The following is a 20,161-nucleotide window of genomic DNA, read 5'->3' on the forward strand; positions in this document are numbered from 1 at the left end:
TATTACATGTTTACATATTGCAAATCTGACCTTTATTTAGTTTTGTGAGGATTTCTTGCAGTCATTTGCTTAATTTTATAAGCTTTCTCCCAATTTTGACTTTATTTATCTCTGTTTAAATTTATATCTTAGGGTTTTTCTTTCAGAATTGTGATAAATTGGCAACTTCATGATCAAAAGTCACAAATTGTAGAACAAAACTACCTGTTAAATTGAAACTCTGAGATATAAACTTGAAATTCTGAGGTTAAAAAGTTATTTCAAGAAACATTTTAAGAAAAAAAGGACAAAATTCAGACAAACATCTCGCAATTCTCACCTTTTGTAGATTTGTGCTGGTTTCTTGCTTAATTGTATAAGCTGTCTGGCAATTCTGACTTTATTCCTCACAGTTATGAGTTTATATCTTATGGTTTATCTTTCAGAATTGTGATAAATTTGCAATTACAAGATAAAAGTCACGATGTGTAGACAATAACTTTGTGGTTTGTGGTCAGATTGAAACTCTGAGGTATAAACTTGAAATTCTGATGGGGAAAGTCATCTGTGAGATTTTAATTGGACATTTCAAGGAAAAAAAAGTCAGAATTCTGGGTCAACAACTCACAATTCTCACCATTTTAATTCTCACCATTTCTGACTATTCTATGCAGTTATAAACTTAATTTTATAAGCTGTCTCGCAATTCTGACTTTATTTATCACTGTTTTGAGTTTATATCTTAGGGTTTTCTCCTTTAGATGGTGATGCATTTACAAGATAAGAGGTCTGTGAAATAAACTTGAAATTCTGAGCGGAAAAGTCATCTATAAGATTTTAATTGGACATTAAAAAAAGACAAAATTCTGGGTTAACGTCTTACAATTTTAACCTTTTTTTCGATTTGTGATGATTTTTTGCAGTTATAAACTTAATTTTATGAGCTCTCTCGCAATTCTGACTTTATTTATCACTGTTTTGAGTTTATATCTTAGGGGGTTTCTTTCAAAATTGTGAGAAATTTGCAACTGAAGCTGAAAGAATGGTTGAAATCTTTACAGCAATGTGAACATTAAGCATTACTCTTTCAGGTTGGTCCCATTTACATTTCTCTTTATCCATATGGACTTGCATCTTATGTTTATGGCTCTGTAAATATTGTACATGTTTGCTGTATTGTGTTTTATTCTTGCCGGTTTTCTTTATTATTATTATTTTTTTAATTTTTTTTTATAATGTAAAGCCTAACCAGGGACGAGGGCTGCAAATTAGCTTTATGCTATATGCCCTATGTACACAACATCGGTTATCTTTGTATAACAATGTCAAGTGTATTGTCCCTGTAAAATAAACAAGCAAATAAAAAAAAAATAAATAAAACTACAAGATAAAAAAAAGATAAAAAAAATAAATAAATACTCTGGTTTAAGATTAAATCAAGATTTAAACTTGAAATTCTGAGCAGAAACATCCAGCTTAAAGATTTTAATAAGACATTTCCAGAAAAAAAGGACAAAATTCTGGGTTAACGTCTTACAATTTTAAACTTTTTTCGATTTGTGATGATTTCTTGCAGTTATAAACTTAATTTTATGAGCTGTCTCGCAATTCTGACTTTATTTATCGCTGTTTTGAGTTTATATCTTAGGGGGTTTCTTTCAGAATTGTGAGAAATTTGCAATTACAAGATAAAAAAAAATGACTGGTTTAAGATTAAATTAAGATTTAAACTTGAAATTCTGAGCATTTTAAGAAAAAAAAAGAGCAGAATTCTGTGTTTATGTCTCAAAATTCTCACCTTTTTTAGATTTTTAACTATTTAAATGATATTTCGCAAGTTTGACATTATTTCTCACAGCTGTGAGTTTATATCTTGGGGTTTATCTTTCAGAATTGGGATAAATTTGCTACTTCATTTGTTAAAAAAAAAAAAAAAACAACTCAAGGTTTACAGAACCTTAAAATTCTGAGCAGGGAAAAGTCAGTGGCGAGATTTGAATTAGACATTTCAAGAAAAAGGTCAGGCAACAATGACTAGAACTGTCGCCTCACAGCAAGAAGGTCACTGGTTAGAGTCCCGGCTGGGCCAGTTGGCATTTCTGTGTGGAGTTTGCATGTTCTCCCCGTGTTCGCGTGGATTTCCCCCACAGTCCAAACACATGCACTATAGGTGAATTTAATAAACTAAAATGTGAGTGTGTGTGTGTGTGTGTGTGTGTGTGTGTGTGTGTGTGAATGAATGCGTTTCCCAGTACTGTTGCAGCTGGAAGGGCATCCGCTGTGTACAACATATGCTGGAACAGTTGGCGGTTCATTCTGCTGTGGTAACCCCTGGAACTAAGCCGAAGGAGAATGAAAGAAAGTCAAAATTTGGAAAAAGAGCGATTTATAAATATAAAAACTTACAATGGGAATGTATACCTCATGAATGCTCATTATTCACTTCAGAGAAGTTTAAATTGTGAAATGCAATATCAGATGTATAACAAATACATATAAATGAAGATGAAGATCTGCAATTTCCTATTTTCATAGTGGAGAAAGGCTTCGATAAATGAGAAATTAAAGTTAGAATTGAAGTCTATATTCTTTAATGCAACGTTGTATAAAAGCATGTTTAATGACAAACAAGTTGCACTGAATTAAAACCACCACTTTTCAGTGTCAACAATTTAATTTATTAGAATTAGAAAATTAGGATTTTATTTCCAGCAAGATGCGAGCAGAAACACAAACAGGCTCCAGGGCGTTGAGAAATTTTGCATCTTTATTTAAAGAAACCATGTCTTCAACAAGAAAGGCCACGATTGGTTACAACACAAACCCTCAAAAAAAAAAAAAAAAAAAAAAAAGCATGACATCAGGATTCATCAGGATAACACAGATGCTCAATAAACTCATCGACTTCTATAAAATGAAGCTCACCTCATTCATAAACATCCATCAAACCCTCTATCATACGTAGGTAACTTTCAGAACAAACAAAAGAGAGAGAGTTTTTGGCAAGTGCAGAGTTGTGGGTCTAAACACGGCCGCGGAGGTCTTAAAACAGCCTGAACAATATGCATGAATTAATATAACACATGCATGTGTGCATCTAAAACCCTTCCACTACACATCAATACAGTTTCACATTCATTCACAGTCTTACTCTACAAACAAAAGCTTGTTTATGAAATAAAATCAAGTACTGAAACAGCTTTAATTATTAAAAAAAAAAAAAGACCTTCCACTAGATGCAATGCCATTTAAAACACAGTGGAAGACAACAGGCATCTGAAGAAGTCTAATGATAAAATCGAATCAAATAATTCCCTGAATTAACATAGACATAAAGTGCCCAAAAAAAGCATTACTGGTCTTATTCCCCTGACAAATCCTCTTCCATTGCATATATATATATATTTTGAGACTGTCGTGATGTTCACACAACGATATACGCTAATTAAGCTAATTCATATTCACCCCAGTGTTTACATTAGAGTTGCCAAGACATACTGTAATTTAACCTCGGCTTATCGAGGCGCACAAAACTGATTGCACCAGGCAATTGATTTCAAACTTAAATTAAACGACGCATTATAACTATATCTTTGGTTAGAGGTTTATATAACCGAGCCCATTTCCGCCATGACATGAAACTAAATGGGAATTTGCGACTTATTCTTTCATCATTCTGACGCGTTTTTGAAAATTTAACTATTTCGTAAAGTCCCAAAATGGCAGCTAGTTTATATAATGACTATTTTACAAAAAATTGAGACGTTTTTTTTTTATAATGCAGGTTTAAAGGCTCTCACAATTCAATCTTTTAGCAGATTATAACTTAAAAATTGCACAAAATAACGTCACATTTTTAGGAAAGTCCCAAATATAAGACGTTAACTTCGTAAATATCCGGAAATTTGTCTGAATTGTGAAACAAAAAGTCGCAATTACCTTTATTTTAATTCCACAAGCTTCTAAATAAAAGCTTCAATATAAAACCAATAATAATATCAACAACAACAAAATAATAATACAGAAATAAATTCTTTCGAAAAAAAAAAAAAGCACACCGACTAAACTGCAGAGATGTAGTTACAGCAGTTAACCACAAGAGGGCGCCATATCCCCAGCCATACATCGACATAATGTTGCAGTACCAATCAGAAAACCGTCATGCAGCACTAGCATACAGAGATTAAACGCGTCTATTAAAATCACCTACTGACATATGCATCACTTTAAATGTTGACCATGTGTGCTGTGACAAAGTAGTACTCAATTAACTCACAACAGTAACAGTTCCAGCTACGTCTCCAGATCGTGCACCACTTTATTTGCATCCTCCTGGTGCAGCAGATCAGCGTGATTATATAAACACACAAATCACTAGCACAAATAATCACACTGCAGCCAAGTACATGTAGCTATTTTAAGGCTGGAGCTTCAAAACAAACATGAATTACTGCCATATTCAGTCGTTTATCTTGAAGACGTCCTTTTAATTTAAATTTGCAGATGCTATTAGCTTTGGAAAAGGTCATTTTGACCCAGCGTTCGCCAAAAAAGTCCCCAAAAACAATCATTTAAGCAAACTTTCCAACATTTCCATCAACGACTTCCTCAAATCCCACTTCCATAACCTACATCTCATTCTCTGATTGAATAAAAACAAATGCACTGATGCCATTTGTTTAGCAACTCGCATCTCATTTCCTGTCCCTACATCACCGCATCCAACAATAAACAAACCCTTCCTGTCCGTCTGCTCTACATTTGTCGACAGCACGTCAAAGCCTAACATTGTCTTTGGTTGGGTACGTCCGTTTTAGGTCATTTGGTATTTAAAATAACTAGAATCTAAAAAATAATCCCCGATTCCCATCCGTCTGCGTGCGCTTGAAATAAAATAAGACTCTTCAGTAAAATAAACGAACATAAATTAAAACAACAAACAAAAATATGTACAAACCACAGCATCCAATTAAATACGCTCCGATTGTTTCCACGAGAGGTAAGGGAAGAGAAATAAGTGTGAAAGAGTGGAAAACGATGGTAAATATGGCACACGGGGTGCATTGTGGGAGGTCAGTTTTAACTCCTGTGAGTTTCTGGTGTCCTGTTGGCACAGTAATGAGTGTTCATGACACGCAGTGACCACTAGAGGCAGCAGCGCTACAGTTCGTTTGTTACTCTGTACTGTATGTTGGCTTTATCCAGGACGTCCTGCCGCGGTTTTCATGGCCTCCTCCAGTTTCTCTCTATACGTGTTGTAGCGTCTGCTTATGGAGCACATCTGGTCCTGCTCCTCTTTTTCCAGGATGCGGATGAAGTTTTGCAGTTCAGGGATGGAAAAGGCGTCCCACTGTTGAGCGAGAGGAAGGTTTAGTGTGATTGTATGGTGATTTAGAATTCAGGCGGAGATAGTTAAAGGTCAATTCTCACCATGACTTCACCGGTTTGCTGCTCTTTGAGTACAAAGCTGAGCGTGTCTGTATTCGGTCCTGCCACCAGACGCAGAAACAGAGGGTGCTCTTCTTCGGAGAGCTTACAGGTGTAAACTGCACACAGACACACACACAGACAAAACACACAAGTGCTGTAAGCATCACATACTTCATTCATATAGCATGTCTACAGAAACAGCGGAAGAATTGGCATATCACAATGAAGGTCAACTGATTTTTTTTGTAACCTTTTTTATTTTTAACCCTTTTTTTTCCAAAAAAACCCAGCTTATTTTTTATTAAACTATTTTAAATGCACTTAATTTATTCTTATTATTATTATTATCATTTTTATTATTATTATTATTATTATTATTATTATTATTATTATTATTATTATTATTATTATTAGTCTAGAAGCTTTCAAAATTGTTCAACTCAAAATGACGGCATTTTCTGAAAGCATGTGGAAATCAAACTCTGGAAATACTTTAATGTATAATTTAAAAGCATTTAAAGTCTCCTAAATAGACAAAAACACAATAAAATTTATAAAAATAAATAAATAAATCGAACTCTAGATCAAGACTATCAAATACCAAATTGTTGATTCATTTTTTAAAAATAGTTTTAGTAAAAAAAAATACTATTTAACGTTTTCTAAATAGACCATCAACACAAATATTTAACATGTAATTGAATAATTATGTTTTTAGAAAATATAATAATTTGATGAGGGTCAGTTTATAGACAAAACCTCAGACAGAGAGTTTACCCTTTAAATATGCATTTGCTTTTAGTACAGGAATAAAATGCAAATCTGTTGACTATTAAAATATGCAGAATTTCTCATTCTTATTTTAGAAACTTTAAATACTTCATTTTTATTACACATCCTTTATTTCATTTTTAAATGTAAAACTATTTTAGTTTTATTACACATTTAAAGAGGATACTTTTCATAACAAAATTTCTCAGAGATAGTTACAGCATGTTTCATTGCTTTTGGTACCACAATCTGGATGTGCAGACTACCCAATACTAAATTATATTTTAAATAGTTTTTAGGGCAAAAAATTTAAACGTCTCATAAATAGACTATCAAAACATCTTTTTTAATTAATTAAATAATAATAATAATAATAAACTGTGGATGTGCAAATTGTTTTTAAATAGATTTTATACTACTACTACTACTACTAATAATAATAATAATATTTAATGTCTCCTAAATAGACTATCAACACAGCTTTTTAATTAAATAATAATAATAAAAAATAATAATAATAATAATCTGTGGATGTGCAAATAGTTTTTAAATAGATTTTATACTACTACTACTACTATATTATATAATTAATTATATTGTATTATATTATATTATAAATTATATTATATAATTGATTAAATTATTATATTATTAATTATATTATATTGTATTATATTATATTTTATTATTAATTGTATTATAATATTTTTATTTATATTATATTATATTATTGATTATTTTATATTATATTATATTATAAATTATATTATATTATATTATAAATTATATTATTATATTTTAATTATATTACATTGTATTATATTATTAATTATATTATATTATTGATTATATTATATTATTAATTATATTATATTATATTATATTATATTATATTATATTATATTATATTATATTATATTATAGTATATTATATTATATATTATATATTATATTATATTATATTATATTATATTATATTATATTATATTATATTATATTATATTATATTATATTATAACATACCAACTCAATCTCAACTTTAACATCAGCCCAAAATTAGGTGCTTAACAGTAAAAACCTCCCTGACCGCAAAGAGGAAAACACCAAACAATACAGCCTCTAAATGTTGGTCCGAGGCCAAATTTCACATGCAAAAACAAACTTCACACACGAAAAAGGAAGAGCACCACCTAACACCAGGAACAGACGGCAGTTCTCCAGAACTGTTGCGTTTACTCGAGCATCATGGGAAATAATTCAAGAGCCCACAAACCTGCATTTCTTCATATTTGAGGAATCGCTCATCTCACTTCCTGCTATTATGTCTACAGTAATACGCTTGATTCATGCTCCTTTATATGCCGGTATCTCTCCTGAGGGTCTGTCTGTTTCAATAATGAGCTGTGATGAGGTGGGAGTTTATCAGTGTCTGAACTGAAAGTGGTCTAGACGGCTGTTTAAAAGCTCAACGACCCTTTACGTGCATTAAAAACAGCTGTAAAACACGTCTCTTAGCATGTGCTGGTGATCTCTCATGGCGGTGAGACCTCGTGAAAATACACTCTCAGACAGTGGAGAGAGAAAGAGAAATAGAAAAACATCAGCAAAATTCCCCTATTGGCAGCAGAAGTGATTCGCTCCTCCACACACTCCTACTAAATAACTGAAGATGAGTGTAATGCAATCTCTCCCTAAAGAGCAACGACACTCAGTTCAGCGCATGCATTACATTTTGATATGTAATAAATTAAGGAGAATATTTTATGTGGCTGAATTCACTGTGACATGATTAAATGAGCCAGGATTTTCGCATTTGGGTCACTAACAAAAATGTGTTATATTAAAACATATTATATTATAATAATCCCATTAAAAGTACTTTAGACAGTTGTGTGAAGGACATAGAATAAAAATGATCAAATCTTTCATCTGCATCAAATAAAATTGTCAAAAAAAAGTGCTCAAGATATGCACTTACCGGCCACTTTATTAGGTACATCTGTCTAACTGCTTAATGCAAATTTCTAATCAGCCAATCTCATTCAATGCATTTGGGCATGTTGACATGGTCAAGCTCAAGCTGAGCATCAGAACTGGGAAGAAAGATGATGAACGTGGCATGATTGTTGGTGCCAGACGGGCTGGTCTGAGTATTTCAGAAACTGCTGATCTACTGGGATTTTCACGCATAACAATCTCTAGGATTTACAGAGAATTGTCCGAAAAAGAGAAAATATCCAGAGTGCGGCAGTTCTGTGGGCGCAACTGCCTTGTTGATGGCAAAGGTCAGAGGAGAATGGCCAGACTGGTTCCAGCTGAAAGAAAGGCAACAGTAACTCATTCACTCTTTTCCACCGGGGTCTGCAGAAGGGCATCTCTGAATGCACGACACGTCCAACCTTGAGGCAGATGAGCTACAGCAGCAGAAAACCACACCAGGTGCCACTCCTGTCGGCTAAGAACAGGAACTGAGGCTACAATTCACACAGGCTCACCAAAATTAGACAATAGAAACATTGCCTGGTCTGATGAGTCTCGATTTCTGCTGCCACATTCGGATCATATGAATCAAATATGATCATCTATGCCACAAAGGATTAAGGCAGTTCTGAGGCAAAAGGGGTCCCGGTACTAATAAGGTGTACCTAATAAAGTGGCCGATAAGTCTATAAGTACACCTTTCAAATATCTATTTTGTAATGAATATTTTCTATTGAATGCCATCTACTATAATAGTTGTGCATATGCCTTAGTTTAATCAGTGCTGAATCAAAATCTGAAGCTAATCAAACAAAATAACTTATGATAACAGTGTGTGTATGACGTCAGACAGTGGCTCGGGGGTCTGTCAGATGGCAGAGATGGATTGGAGAAGCACTAAGAAAATCCAATGCTGATCTCCATATGAATCCACTCATGATAAAGCACCATAAAACCACTTAAAATGAACCAGTAAACTGCAAACCTAACCCACAATATCCCTGTATGGTAATAATAAACCCCTGTGGAATGAGGCTGGTTAGTATCTGCATTCAGCAGGTTGGCACAGACAGCAGCTGATGTGTGTATGTGTGTGCTTACTATGCTGGCATGGTGTATTTCTGGCACACGCGTGCACATATGCTTCGAGTAACAAGCCTGTCATGGATGTGTGTGTGTGTGTGTGTGTGTGTTTGTGTGTGTGTGTGTCTGTAAATACACACGAAACTGACCTATTCCAAGAATGCATCTGGCCCTGCCAAAACACATACTGTCTACACTAGAGGACCTGAGTCATGTGCATGCTTTTAAATTGTGTGTGTGTTTGTGTGTGTGTGTGTGTGTGTGTGTGTGTGTGTGTGTGTGTGTGTGTGTGTGTGTGTGTGTGTGTGTCACAGTATGAAATTGTGAAGCACTTTGGTCAACTTGTGTGGTTTTTAAAAGTGCTCTAGGATAAAATTTGTATTGCATTATGATTTGTATAATGGTGCTAGCATTAGTTTACTGTAAACGCTTGGATCAACTGCTAAAAATCAGATTTTGTTTTTGATTCGGCTGATCTTTGTTTGAACTTGTATACAAACTGCATTGCTACAATTATACAGTACAAAATGGGTAAACGTAGGGAAAACACACTCAGTCATCTCTCAGAAACTTTGAACGAAAATTTGGACCAGTTATTGCACCAGATGTAATGTAATGTGTGTGTATATATATATATATATATATATATATATATATATAGCGTTTTAATCATGTATGGCCCTACACCCAAAGCACTTCACAATCATGAAAGGGGTCTCTCTACACCACCACCAGTGTGCAGCATCCACTTGGATGATGCAACAGCAGCCATAGGACAATGGCACCAGTGCGTTCACCACACACCAGCTATTGGTAGAGTGGATTGATGGTGATAGAGCCAATTCGGTGGATGGGGATGATTAGGAGGCCATGATGGGTTAGGGCTGATGGAGGAAATTTGGCCAGGACACTGGGCTTACACTCTTTACAAGTGCCATGGGAGACATGACCTTGATTTAAAGTCTCATCCGAAAGACGGCACTCACTGACAGTATAGTGTCCCCTTTAAAATATCCCTAATGCTGCGTTCACACCAGACGCGGAACGCGCGTCAAGCGCGAGTGATTTACATGTTAGGTCAATGCAAACGCGCGAATAGACATCCTGCGGCGAGAATGGCGCGAAATGCACGAATGGAGCGTTTTGCGCGTTTGACATGCGTTTCGCACGAATCGGTCGAGTTCGAAAATCTGAACTTTATCGGACATTTGCGCTGCGTAAACCAATCATGAGCTTGCTCTTGTGGGGGCCAGATTGTGATGTTTCGATTGTGACGTATCGCCTGTTGTACTGTCTGCACAGGAAACCAAAGATAAACCGAAGATATTTTGCACTAATGAAACAAAAAGAAATAAACAAATGTTGACCTTTTTGCATTTCATACTTCTGGGATGTTTTAAGACTTGCATTTGGGCAGCTTTCATTATAACCCATGTTTAGCACATAGCTTGAATTTTTATGCATTTAAAAAAATACTATATGTATAATATATAAATACTATATAATAATACAATATGTGTGTTCATTTAATCTTATTTGGTTGCATTTGAAAGTAAAAAAAAAACTCATAGGAAAATACACTGATGTGTTTTCCACGTTTAGTGTCTGGCGACTGACCTTGGTCTTCTCTGCTGAAGCGTTTGTAGAGGGCGAATTTGGCAGGGTTGTCTGCGACGGTGAACTTCTTGAGCAGGGCTTCGATCACCTGTCGCACCGTGTTGCTGTTGCTGATGTGCAGGGTGTTGATGGAGCCGCGGGGCAGGTAAAAGGCCTCCTTTGCTTTGACTCCTCCTGCGCCTCCTCCTTTAACAGTAATGGGCCGCCGCAGGTCCATCTGCACGTTGATGAAGCCAGTGTATGTGCCACTGGAACTCTGCATTACACAGACAGAGAAAAGACGAAAGAGACATTGAGCACAAGGGGGAAAAAAACAAACATATGATGCATTTGAGGCAAGTTGATTTTGAAAATGATGCTGTTGTTGTTAATGCTGCGGCAATAATGTTTTGGCATGCATCATACAGCTTAATTTTTGTGGGTGCATCAGTGTACTCTGTCCACAAACATGAGAAAAAAAAGTTTAATTTTTAGCACATGATTGTAATTTAAACGTAAAGTATGTTAATTTGATCAAATTTAACAGTAATTTAGTTTTCAAGAGGCATTTCAAGACTCATTTCTTTAAGAATAATATAATCATCACCTGTAACTAAACACTAAAAGCATTAAAAGCATGTAGGTTGTTTGTAACAATAAGTCAACCAATTAAATAAAAACTAATATTACATTTATTTAGAAAATACATAAAAAAGTCAACTTTATTAATTTATCTATATTCCAAGGCAACTAAAGCTGACGTAACATTTAAAATAAAACTTATCAACTAAATATACTGATATTAAAACATTTTTTAAACTTATAAAGTATACTAAAACTACAATTAAATAAAATATATACACATTAAAGAGGCATTTTGGAGTGGCCTTTTATAGTGGCCAGCCTAAAGCACACGTGTGCAATAATCATGCAGTCTAATCAGCTTCTTGATGTGCCACACTTGTTGGGAGTATGGATTCAACCAAGGGGAAACGCTATGAATGAACAACACTTGAGAGAAATAGGCCTTTTGTGTACATAGAAAAGATTAAAATCTTTAAATTCAGCTCAGAAAAAATAGGAGCATACTCAAAAATGTTACTTTACTATTTTATATTAAGTATAGGAGCCAAATTAGATTTCATTTAATGATAATGTTTATTTGTTTGCCGATTAGTTTGGGTTTCACACTTGGGTATTATGTTTTGGTCACATGGACATACCTGGTACTTGCTAGAGCAAATAAAGCACGGTAACACAGGTGTTAGGAAGACAGAATGAGAGTGGGGCAGCCGTATTTTTTTGTTGACCACCACGGCACACACAACAACCCTATATTACTACACGCCACACTACAACGCAATAATCAGCCTTTAATGCCATACGCAACAGGTATTCAACCCACCGATTGCTGTTTGTTTTGTCATGTTTCAAGATTTTATAAAGTTTTGCTACTGACATCTTGGTCTCAGTGTGTCTGTCTCAGCCAGCAGCTCGTCACAAATCAAAAGGACCCTCACTGCCTCTCTAGCGACTATAGGAGGAATCAGGAAGTCACAATATTAAAGGTGTATGTGTCAAATGAACAGTAATTTAGTTTTCAAGATATATGATATAGATATAGATATATATATATATAGATAGATAGATAAATATATGAGCAATATTACACGAGTAGCAGTGCGAAATGGCTGTATACCGGCAATGGTGGGAAGCGTGCATTGCGGCCGAGTGCCTTAGTGCCAATATACAGCCATATCGCACTGCTACGAGTGTGGTGTTGCGTTTATACAACAGTTTGACAGCATAATTGTGTATATAAAACAAAATCAAACATGGAGAGTCTCAAAAACCCTTTTGTATGAGGAACTACTTTCTTCCGCGTTGGATTCAAATCATAAGCAGACAGTTAAACAGCTGAGCAAGCATCTGTTAAACTTTAGATCTGTAGTGTCTGCTTTTTGCTGGCTGTATGTGGGCGGAGTAATACACAAAGGGTAAAGAGGCTGTACGGGTGCTGATATTACTTAAATATATCACAGCTATAAGCCAATCAGACTGGAGAACCAGACAGAACTGTTGTATAAATATATATATATTGCATTTAAAGCACATTTGTAATTCTGAACCCCCATCATATAATGCTTGGATGTGTGGGAACTGTATGAAATGGAGCAAATAAAATATGCATTATTGCATTTGCTAACTATTTTCCTAAAGAGATGGCCTCCTGTCAAGGCTTTAATTCTTCAATAACGAGCCAAATTGCTATGATCAAGCTCACTCCTTTATTTCTCCACCTTATTGTCCACTTTTTTATTTATTTTTAAATATATTTTTATTATTATTTATTTTATTATAAAATTTTTTATATATTATAAAAAAATCTTTCCTCTTTTATATGTCCTAAGGATGTTTTTATTTTTAATTTTCTACATGTATTCACAACCATTATGATAGCTAGAAATTGAAAAAATAATAATAATAATAATTTTTACACTTTATTGTACTCTATTTAATATTGCATTCTTTGATAAAACTAACACACACTCCTTACTCCTCACTCCTTTGTGCCAAAAAACCCCACTCCTTTAATTACGCTTTCAACATTTTCTAAATAACTAGTAACGATAATAGTAAAACTATAGTTTGCTTGTAAACTCCCAGTTTTGTTTTCCTCAGCAGTGTGCATCACATCTATAAGTATTGTCTGGCAGTCCAGATGGAGCCCAGATTTGAGGCTCTTCTGTCTGTAAGCTCATTAGTCCACATGGCAGCCGTGACTTCAGGCTACGGTCGAGACACCGGGGTGTAATTACAGCTCACAAACCTCCTCTGAAACTCAATGCACTGACACACAACCACACTTTAAACTCGGTGATCCAGCACATGCTGTGGACTCCTAACCAGTTTAAGCTCACATACACATATGCAAAGTGTTTGTGCCACAAGAGGCTGCTGGGTTAAGTTCAGTCTAGTTTAGTCCTAAGTTCAGAGAACACTTTGCTCTTGAAATATTGTAAATATGTCCTAGAACTAGTGTGTAATCCAGCTCTGAGATAAGCTGCTGGTTTCTGGACAAAGGTACAGTGGTAAAGTCTGCTGTTTTGACATCGCTGTCTTTATGGCTGTCACGTGATGCATTAGAAGAAATGATGAAGGGATTATGATGGGAACAAGGATACAGCAATTTATTATTCCTTTTTCCAAATATTTCCCAAATGATGTTTAACGGAGGAAGGAATTTGTTTAAGTATTTTCTATAATATTTTTTCTTCTGGAGAAAGTCTCATTTGTTTTATTTCGGCGAGAATAAACGCAGTTTTTAATTATTTTAAAGCTATTTTAAGGTCAATATTATTTGCCCTTTTAAGCAATATTTATTGTGATTAAACGATGCTCTTTAGCTTTCAAAATATTTGCAATCCAAAGCATACACATGAATATATTTCATTTCCGAAGGCGCTGCTGTGTGCTGACATTTCTGACCTTGTTCGGTCATTAGATCTTTGGATTATGAAATGATTATTAGTGATTAGATTTATGCGTTTAAATAGTTGTTGTGGATGACGGAGGTCTACATGAACTCACCAGTGACATTTTGTAGAAGTCTCGTGAGTCTCTGTTGTACCGGTCCACCTTCTGTCTGATCTCCTCAAAAGTGAGATGAGTTCGCAGCTCCTTCTCTTTCTCCACATCCTGAAACCCAGCAGATGAATAAAGCATTTAGCCAGCAGAAAGGTCAGCACAGGTCTCGCCTGCAGCTCATTCTGACAGCAGAAGAGGTACGACTTCAATACTGCTGAATAATGAAGCTATTGAAAGAAAGGATTTCTTTGTTGGGAGCCTGTTTATGAAGCGCCAGCCTAAAATAGCCCTCTTAACTGGTGACATCCACGTGTAGCATAACATTAAGTACATATGCAGTGAAGCTAGAGGACAAATGCTTTCTTGACTGCTGTTTTCTCACTGCAGTCTTTTTTTTTGTTGTTTATTTTGTTATTGAGAGGACATCCCACAGCCAATGTTTGCATATTGATCTAAAAGTCTGTTTTGTAGCTACGAATATTATTTCAAACCCTAGTCATGTATTGAATATGTTGAACATTAGATTACATATTAGATTATAACCATCAAAATATAACAAAATGTAATTAAAACATTAGTCTTGGAGCTAAATGAGATCACTGTATAATTATGCCTTGTATCTTTATAGAGTATGTAGCATGCTGATATGCAAGGAAAAAATTCTGATCCAAGTGCGAAAAAGTTATATCTTATCATATTACATACTGTGATATATGACTGTAATAATACATAGTGGAAACTGGATAGCAACTATTCAGAACAACTAACATGCACCCAAAACCTAAAAACAATCTTACAAACCCAAAACCAACCCCCTAGCAACCACATAATATCCTTGCAACTAATCAGATTACTCAAGTTTCTGTTTTATCTAATACATTTTCGTTTTAAATTGCATACGTTTAGCTACGGTTACACCAGTGGTTCTCAAACTGTGGTACGTGTACCACTAGTGGTACGCAGGCTTCCTTCTAGTGGTACACGGAGGAATGAAATATGTCATGCACATGCTACACACATTTCAAAATTGAACAAAAATGATGTATATAATACGACATATATGACATATAGCCTATATTTATGAGATAATCTGCCACGTTTTTTTAACTGTGCAGAGTTGTAGCTGCTTTACTGGGCCTACTACACGACTGTATTTCAATACTGCTCATTTTGGTGGTACTTGGAGAGACAATTTATTTCTGAGGTGGTACTTGATGAAAAAAGTTTGAGAACCACTGGGTTACACCATTCACACTACGTCGGAGTTTTCGAGTGGTGAAAACTTTTTGAGCGCCGAAAACTTTTTGAAAATGCTGAAGATGCCGTATTGGTTTTAAAACGTTGCTGCTCTGTGTCAGTGTGGATGGGAAAAAACAGACATCTGAAAACTGAGGCTTGGAATCTGAATGGGGCTTTTCCCTCAATATTAAGTAGCCTACACAAAGTTCAGTTTTGCATCCTCTCCTTGTAAGTTCAGACTTCGCAAGTTTGATATGGCTAAGTTGTTTCACTTTCTTAACAATAAAATGAAAACATAAGGAACTGCCTATTTTCATTTTGATATTAGCAACTTAGACACTAAGAATGTTGGCGCATGCCAGAGTGTGTTTGTGTGTGGTCTTGTGATGTGCATTTTCAGCAGTATAGTGTGGACGGAGATCTGTTCAGAAACGCTAGGTGAAGCGCCAGTGTGGACGTGGATCGTTTTCATTTTAAAACGCATTAGTGTAAACAGGGCCCTAGTCAACAACTTTCATACCATTTCACACCTCAAGCTTCAAGTAACCCCATAGAAACTCTCTAGTAACCACACATAAACACCCCAGCAAAAATGTCAGCAACTTCAAACAGCTTCATGCCTCAAGCTATCCCCATTGCAAGACCCTAGCAACCACAGAGAACCCCCCTAGCAACCACATCAACATATTTCATTCAGTTTAACACTTCAAACTTTAAAAACTACTTCAATCATTCAGACTAAATCATTCATTAGGGTTTTCTCAAGCCTTGAAAGCTTGAGATGACAAACTTTAAGTCTAGTTTGTGTTTGTAATACAATGTTTAAATGCATAATTTTCCATAAGCCAGTGACACAACCAAGATAAGACATACAACCCTATTGTTATGGCTGCCATAGTGCACTTCCCTGATACAATGCAATCTTTAAAAGTTACCTCAACTATCAGAATATTGTATAAAGAGTGTACAGTGCACTGTGGTCTTACATGGTCATATCACAGAGAAGTTGATCTGCATTCATGAGCACTCGTTTAAAACAAAAGCTCAGAGCACCTTATAAGGGAACAGTCCTGTGCTGAAGTGACACAATGTTGATAGACAAGGAGCTTCCCAGCTAACATACTCCAGAGGCTAAATATTGTGAACTGTTACAGACTGTCGTAATTCCCCTCAAGCACGGGCCAAAGCTGCTTGGCGTGTTTGCAATTACAGGTGGTTTTACGCTGGAACTTTAAAGTGCATGACTCACATTGTTTTCATACAAAGAAAGCATCTACTTAAAGGCTAAACACCTTTTGGAATTGCTGCGTTTGTAATGAAGCTTGGGAAATAAACATTTCCGCTATAGAGCATGTGCAAATCAAAATCAACTATCTAATTCTTCTTTCTTCAATCCCCCAAAAAAGTGATGTAGAGCATAACACAATAAATGAAGAAGCATCTTAACCAATACAGATGGATCAGTTGGAAACAGGGTCTTAGATTTCTCTAGGACGTAAAAAGCTTCAAGGGGTGCATCAAAGGCACATAGGTTCACGTTGTGTTAACATCTCTAAACATTTGATTCTAAACAACTTTGAGGGATACGGACACCGTCTGCGATGTTAGATGTTTGTTCTTGTTGCTCAGGGAACGGACGCACGCAATACGCGCAGTACGTCGAATGCGGTAAGCAAGAGCGACTCCCTTCAGATCAACATGCATGATCGCGTTCACCAAATTTGCTTAAACTAAACATTCGAAAGTATGGCTATATTTTACAAGCAAGGATTCTGACACATGCAGCAGATGCTTTACGTGTTAAGAGGGGAAACACGTCAAACTTAATGAAACATTTGAGGGCACATGGACTCAACTTAAATGCAGAGGAATGTACTGTCTTTGACAGCCTGCGACATCACACTGATTGAAAGTGCCAGATGTTTACATGGACAACAACACTCCGCTTTTAATATGATTAAGACAATACCCTGATTAAGAGTCTACCGTGTAAACAGAACGTTTTGATTACCTTAAAGGTCCACAGACACTTGCATCACAAAATGCGGAGGTTTTTTCTTTCCATTCGGCGTGCGGTATAAAAATCCCATTGAAACAACACTCATCCACCGGTCTTTACTCGCATCAAATACTTCTGTTTGCCATGGGGTGGGGGGATCGGGTGGTGGGAGTGTTTATGAATTAAATGTTCGTAAATGAAAGTGAAACTTCCGAACTGCAGTTTAAGTCAACAAATTAAGAATTAAACACCCGAAATTACATGAAACTCCAGAGGAAACGTGGATAGTGTGATGACGCAATAACGTTAATCAATCTATGTACTATATGTTAGACGGGATCATGAAAGGAACATTCAAAAAGCAACCCATGTAAACACCTTCATCATATTATTGTCTTATTCAATTAAGGAAAATAATTCGATTACTGATGTCCATCAGTCACAAGCCTGTGAACAAAGGAGTTCAGTATTTTGATGACAGTCTTTCCACAGGTTAGAAGTAAGCTAATGTAATCGCATACTGCAAATCTTAAATTCATGTTAACAAACAAATGATCAAAAGAAATATATGAATGCAATTCATATATACAAAATATGAATTAATGTTTACTTTAATTATATTGTTCAATTAAAACTATAAAAAAAAACTATCAACTATCAAATAAAAGTTTTTCTAGAGTCATCCACCATAATTTTGTGGCTCAAAAGTATCGATTCAGGCACCGTTTTGGCCATTTTAAATGTATTAATTTAGCACCGGTATCGAAATAACCTCAAACGATACCCAACCCTTCTTCAGACATGAAAACCAAGAGTCATTAGCTTAATTGCTTCTTCAAGCTGACAAGCATAAATGCAAATGGCAAACAAAACTTCCCAGACTATCCTTAAAGGTTTCTGTCACATGTTAAGATCAGACCAATTAACTCACAATAGATGAAGTCATGCCTACAAGTCAAGAGCCCATTAAGTCCTATTGACCACAACAAAAGCTGGTAAGAGCTTCATAAACGAGGGGTTGAGAGAGTCTCAGCGTGGCCTGTTGAGCGTGTGTAAAGGATTGTAGCTCACCACATCAGCTTGTGCCGCCTATGCATTCAGTGATGTGGTCTACATCAGCTCTTTGTTGGTTGTTCATTAGCCAAGGCAAGCCGTGCATGTCGGTCATGTAAAGTTTGATTGGTAACCACAGAGTTATGAGAGCATTCACGTCATGCTTGTTCCCAGAGCCCCAACATGTAGTCCTACAGGTTTTGATGTTGATTTGTCTAGCTGAACTGGTTTTCAAGGTACTGGCAGCTAGATTTATGCAACTCTCACATGGTCAATGGGACTGGGATGATAAATTGATGAATTGCGAATCTAGAAATGATTCTACAGCGATTCTGAAATTTTGGCCAATTTTGTTTAATCAATTCACCTGTACTACATGTGTTTGGACTGTGGGGGAATCCGGAGCACCTGGACGAAACCCACACCAACATGGGGAGAACATGCAAACTCCACACAGATATGCTAATTAGTCCAGCCAGGATTTGAACCAGCGACGTTCTTTAAATTGATACAATGTCCTCCAAAAATCTAAGAATCAATCCATGAATCATAATACATTGATTTATTGCCCTAATGGTCACACAGTAAACCAAAGCAGGGTTGTGTCTGGTTGGTAACTAAATAGGAGACCACATGGGAAAACTCAGTTGCTACTGGAAGAGGTGCTAGTGAGGCCAGGGGGGTCCTAGACACTTAGGGCGTACTCACACCATGCTATCCGAACCGTGCCCAGGCCTGTTTCCCGGATCATTTCAGAAGTGTGAGTGCGCCAAATTGGGCTCAGACACGGTTCACTTGGCCGGCCCTGGCCCGGTTGGAAGAGGTGGGGCTGAGCGTGGTCCACTTGGGCTTTGGCCCGGTATCCTTGTAGTGTGAGTGCAAAATGCGCCAAAGTACAAAACTGAAAACGAGACATGACTTTTAAGGGGTTGTTTCATATGGATTTATTAATCAATCTTACTATTCAATGAACGCAAACTGCCATAGTTTATTAAAGACACAAACCCCTCACTGCACGACAGCTGCGCACCTTCAGCAAACCTCCTTATTACTGCAGCACGAGGGCTTTATGACTGTTTAAGAGCGTCAAAAGTGGCGGATCTGTTCGGCGAAATATCTGACCACACATTACTGCATCCCTAAGGACTGTTTGTCGAAATATTTGACTGCATGTCACTGCATATCAAACGACTTAAATGATATAACTAGAGAAATCTCCACTGTGCTGAGTGAGCGCTTATTGAACAGCGCAGCCTCGATGACGCAAGCGTGCCCAGGCCCGATTGTAATGCGAGTGTGGGCCATCGGAGGAGACGGGAGGGGGGGACAAGTGTGCTTTGGCCCGGTTCGAGGCGACTGTACACTGTGAGTACGGCCTTAGGGGTCCCAGTATATTGATAGTCCTTAAAAAAAAAAAAAAAAAAAGGTAGGAATATATCCCTA

The 20,161-nt window shown here is 36.2% G+C and overlaps 1 protein-coding gene across 5 annotated transcripts in view; it reads right to left on the reverse strand.

Annotated features, from left to right (window-relative positions):
- Positions 1–2,728: 2,728 nt before the first annotated feature.
- Positions 2,729–20,161, reverse strand: part of rassf3 (Ras association domain family member 3) — a 65,282-nt gene continuing 47,849 nt past the window's right edge. For 4 of the 5 annotated variants that reach the window (XM_005164499.6, XM_017355449.4, XM_068220717.2 and 1 more), the window contains 4 exons: positions 14,431–14,538; positions 10,861–11,116; positions 5,410–5,525; positions 2,729–5,329 (listed from right to left, as the gene is read on the reverse strand). In XM_005164499.6, coding sequence (XP_005164556.1) covers positions 5,177–5,329; positions 5,410–5,525; positions 10,861–11,116; positions 14,431–14,538 — 633 coding nt within the window. In that variant the 3' untranslated portion in view covers positions 2,729–5,176. Of the gene's footprint in view, positions 5,330–5,409; positions 5,526–10,860; positions 11,117–14,430; positions 14,539–18,596; positions 18,753–20,161 lie in introns of those variants that run through there. The other variant, XM_068220718.2, reaches the window with a different exon arrangement.

This window comes from Danio rerio, chromosome 4, assembly GCF_049306965.1.
Source record: "Danio rerio strain Tuebingen ecotype United States chromosome 4, GRCz12tu, whole genome shotgun sequence".
In the NCBI taxonomy this organism is placed as follows: Eukaryota; Metazoa; Chordata; class Actinopteri; order Cypriniformes; family Danionidae; genus Danio; species Danio rerio.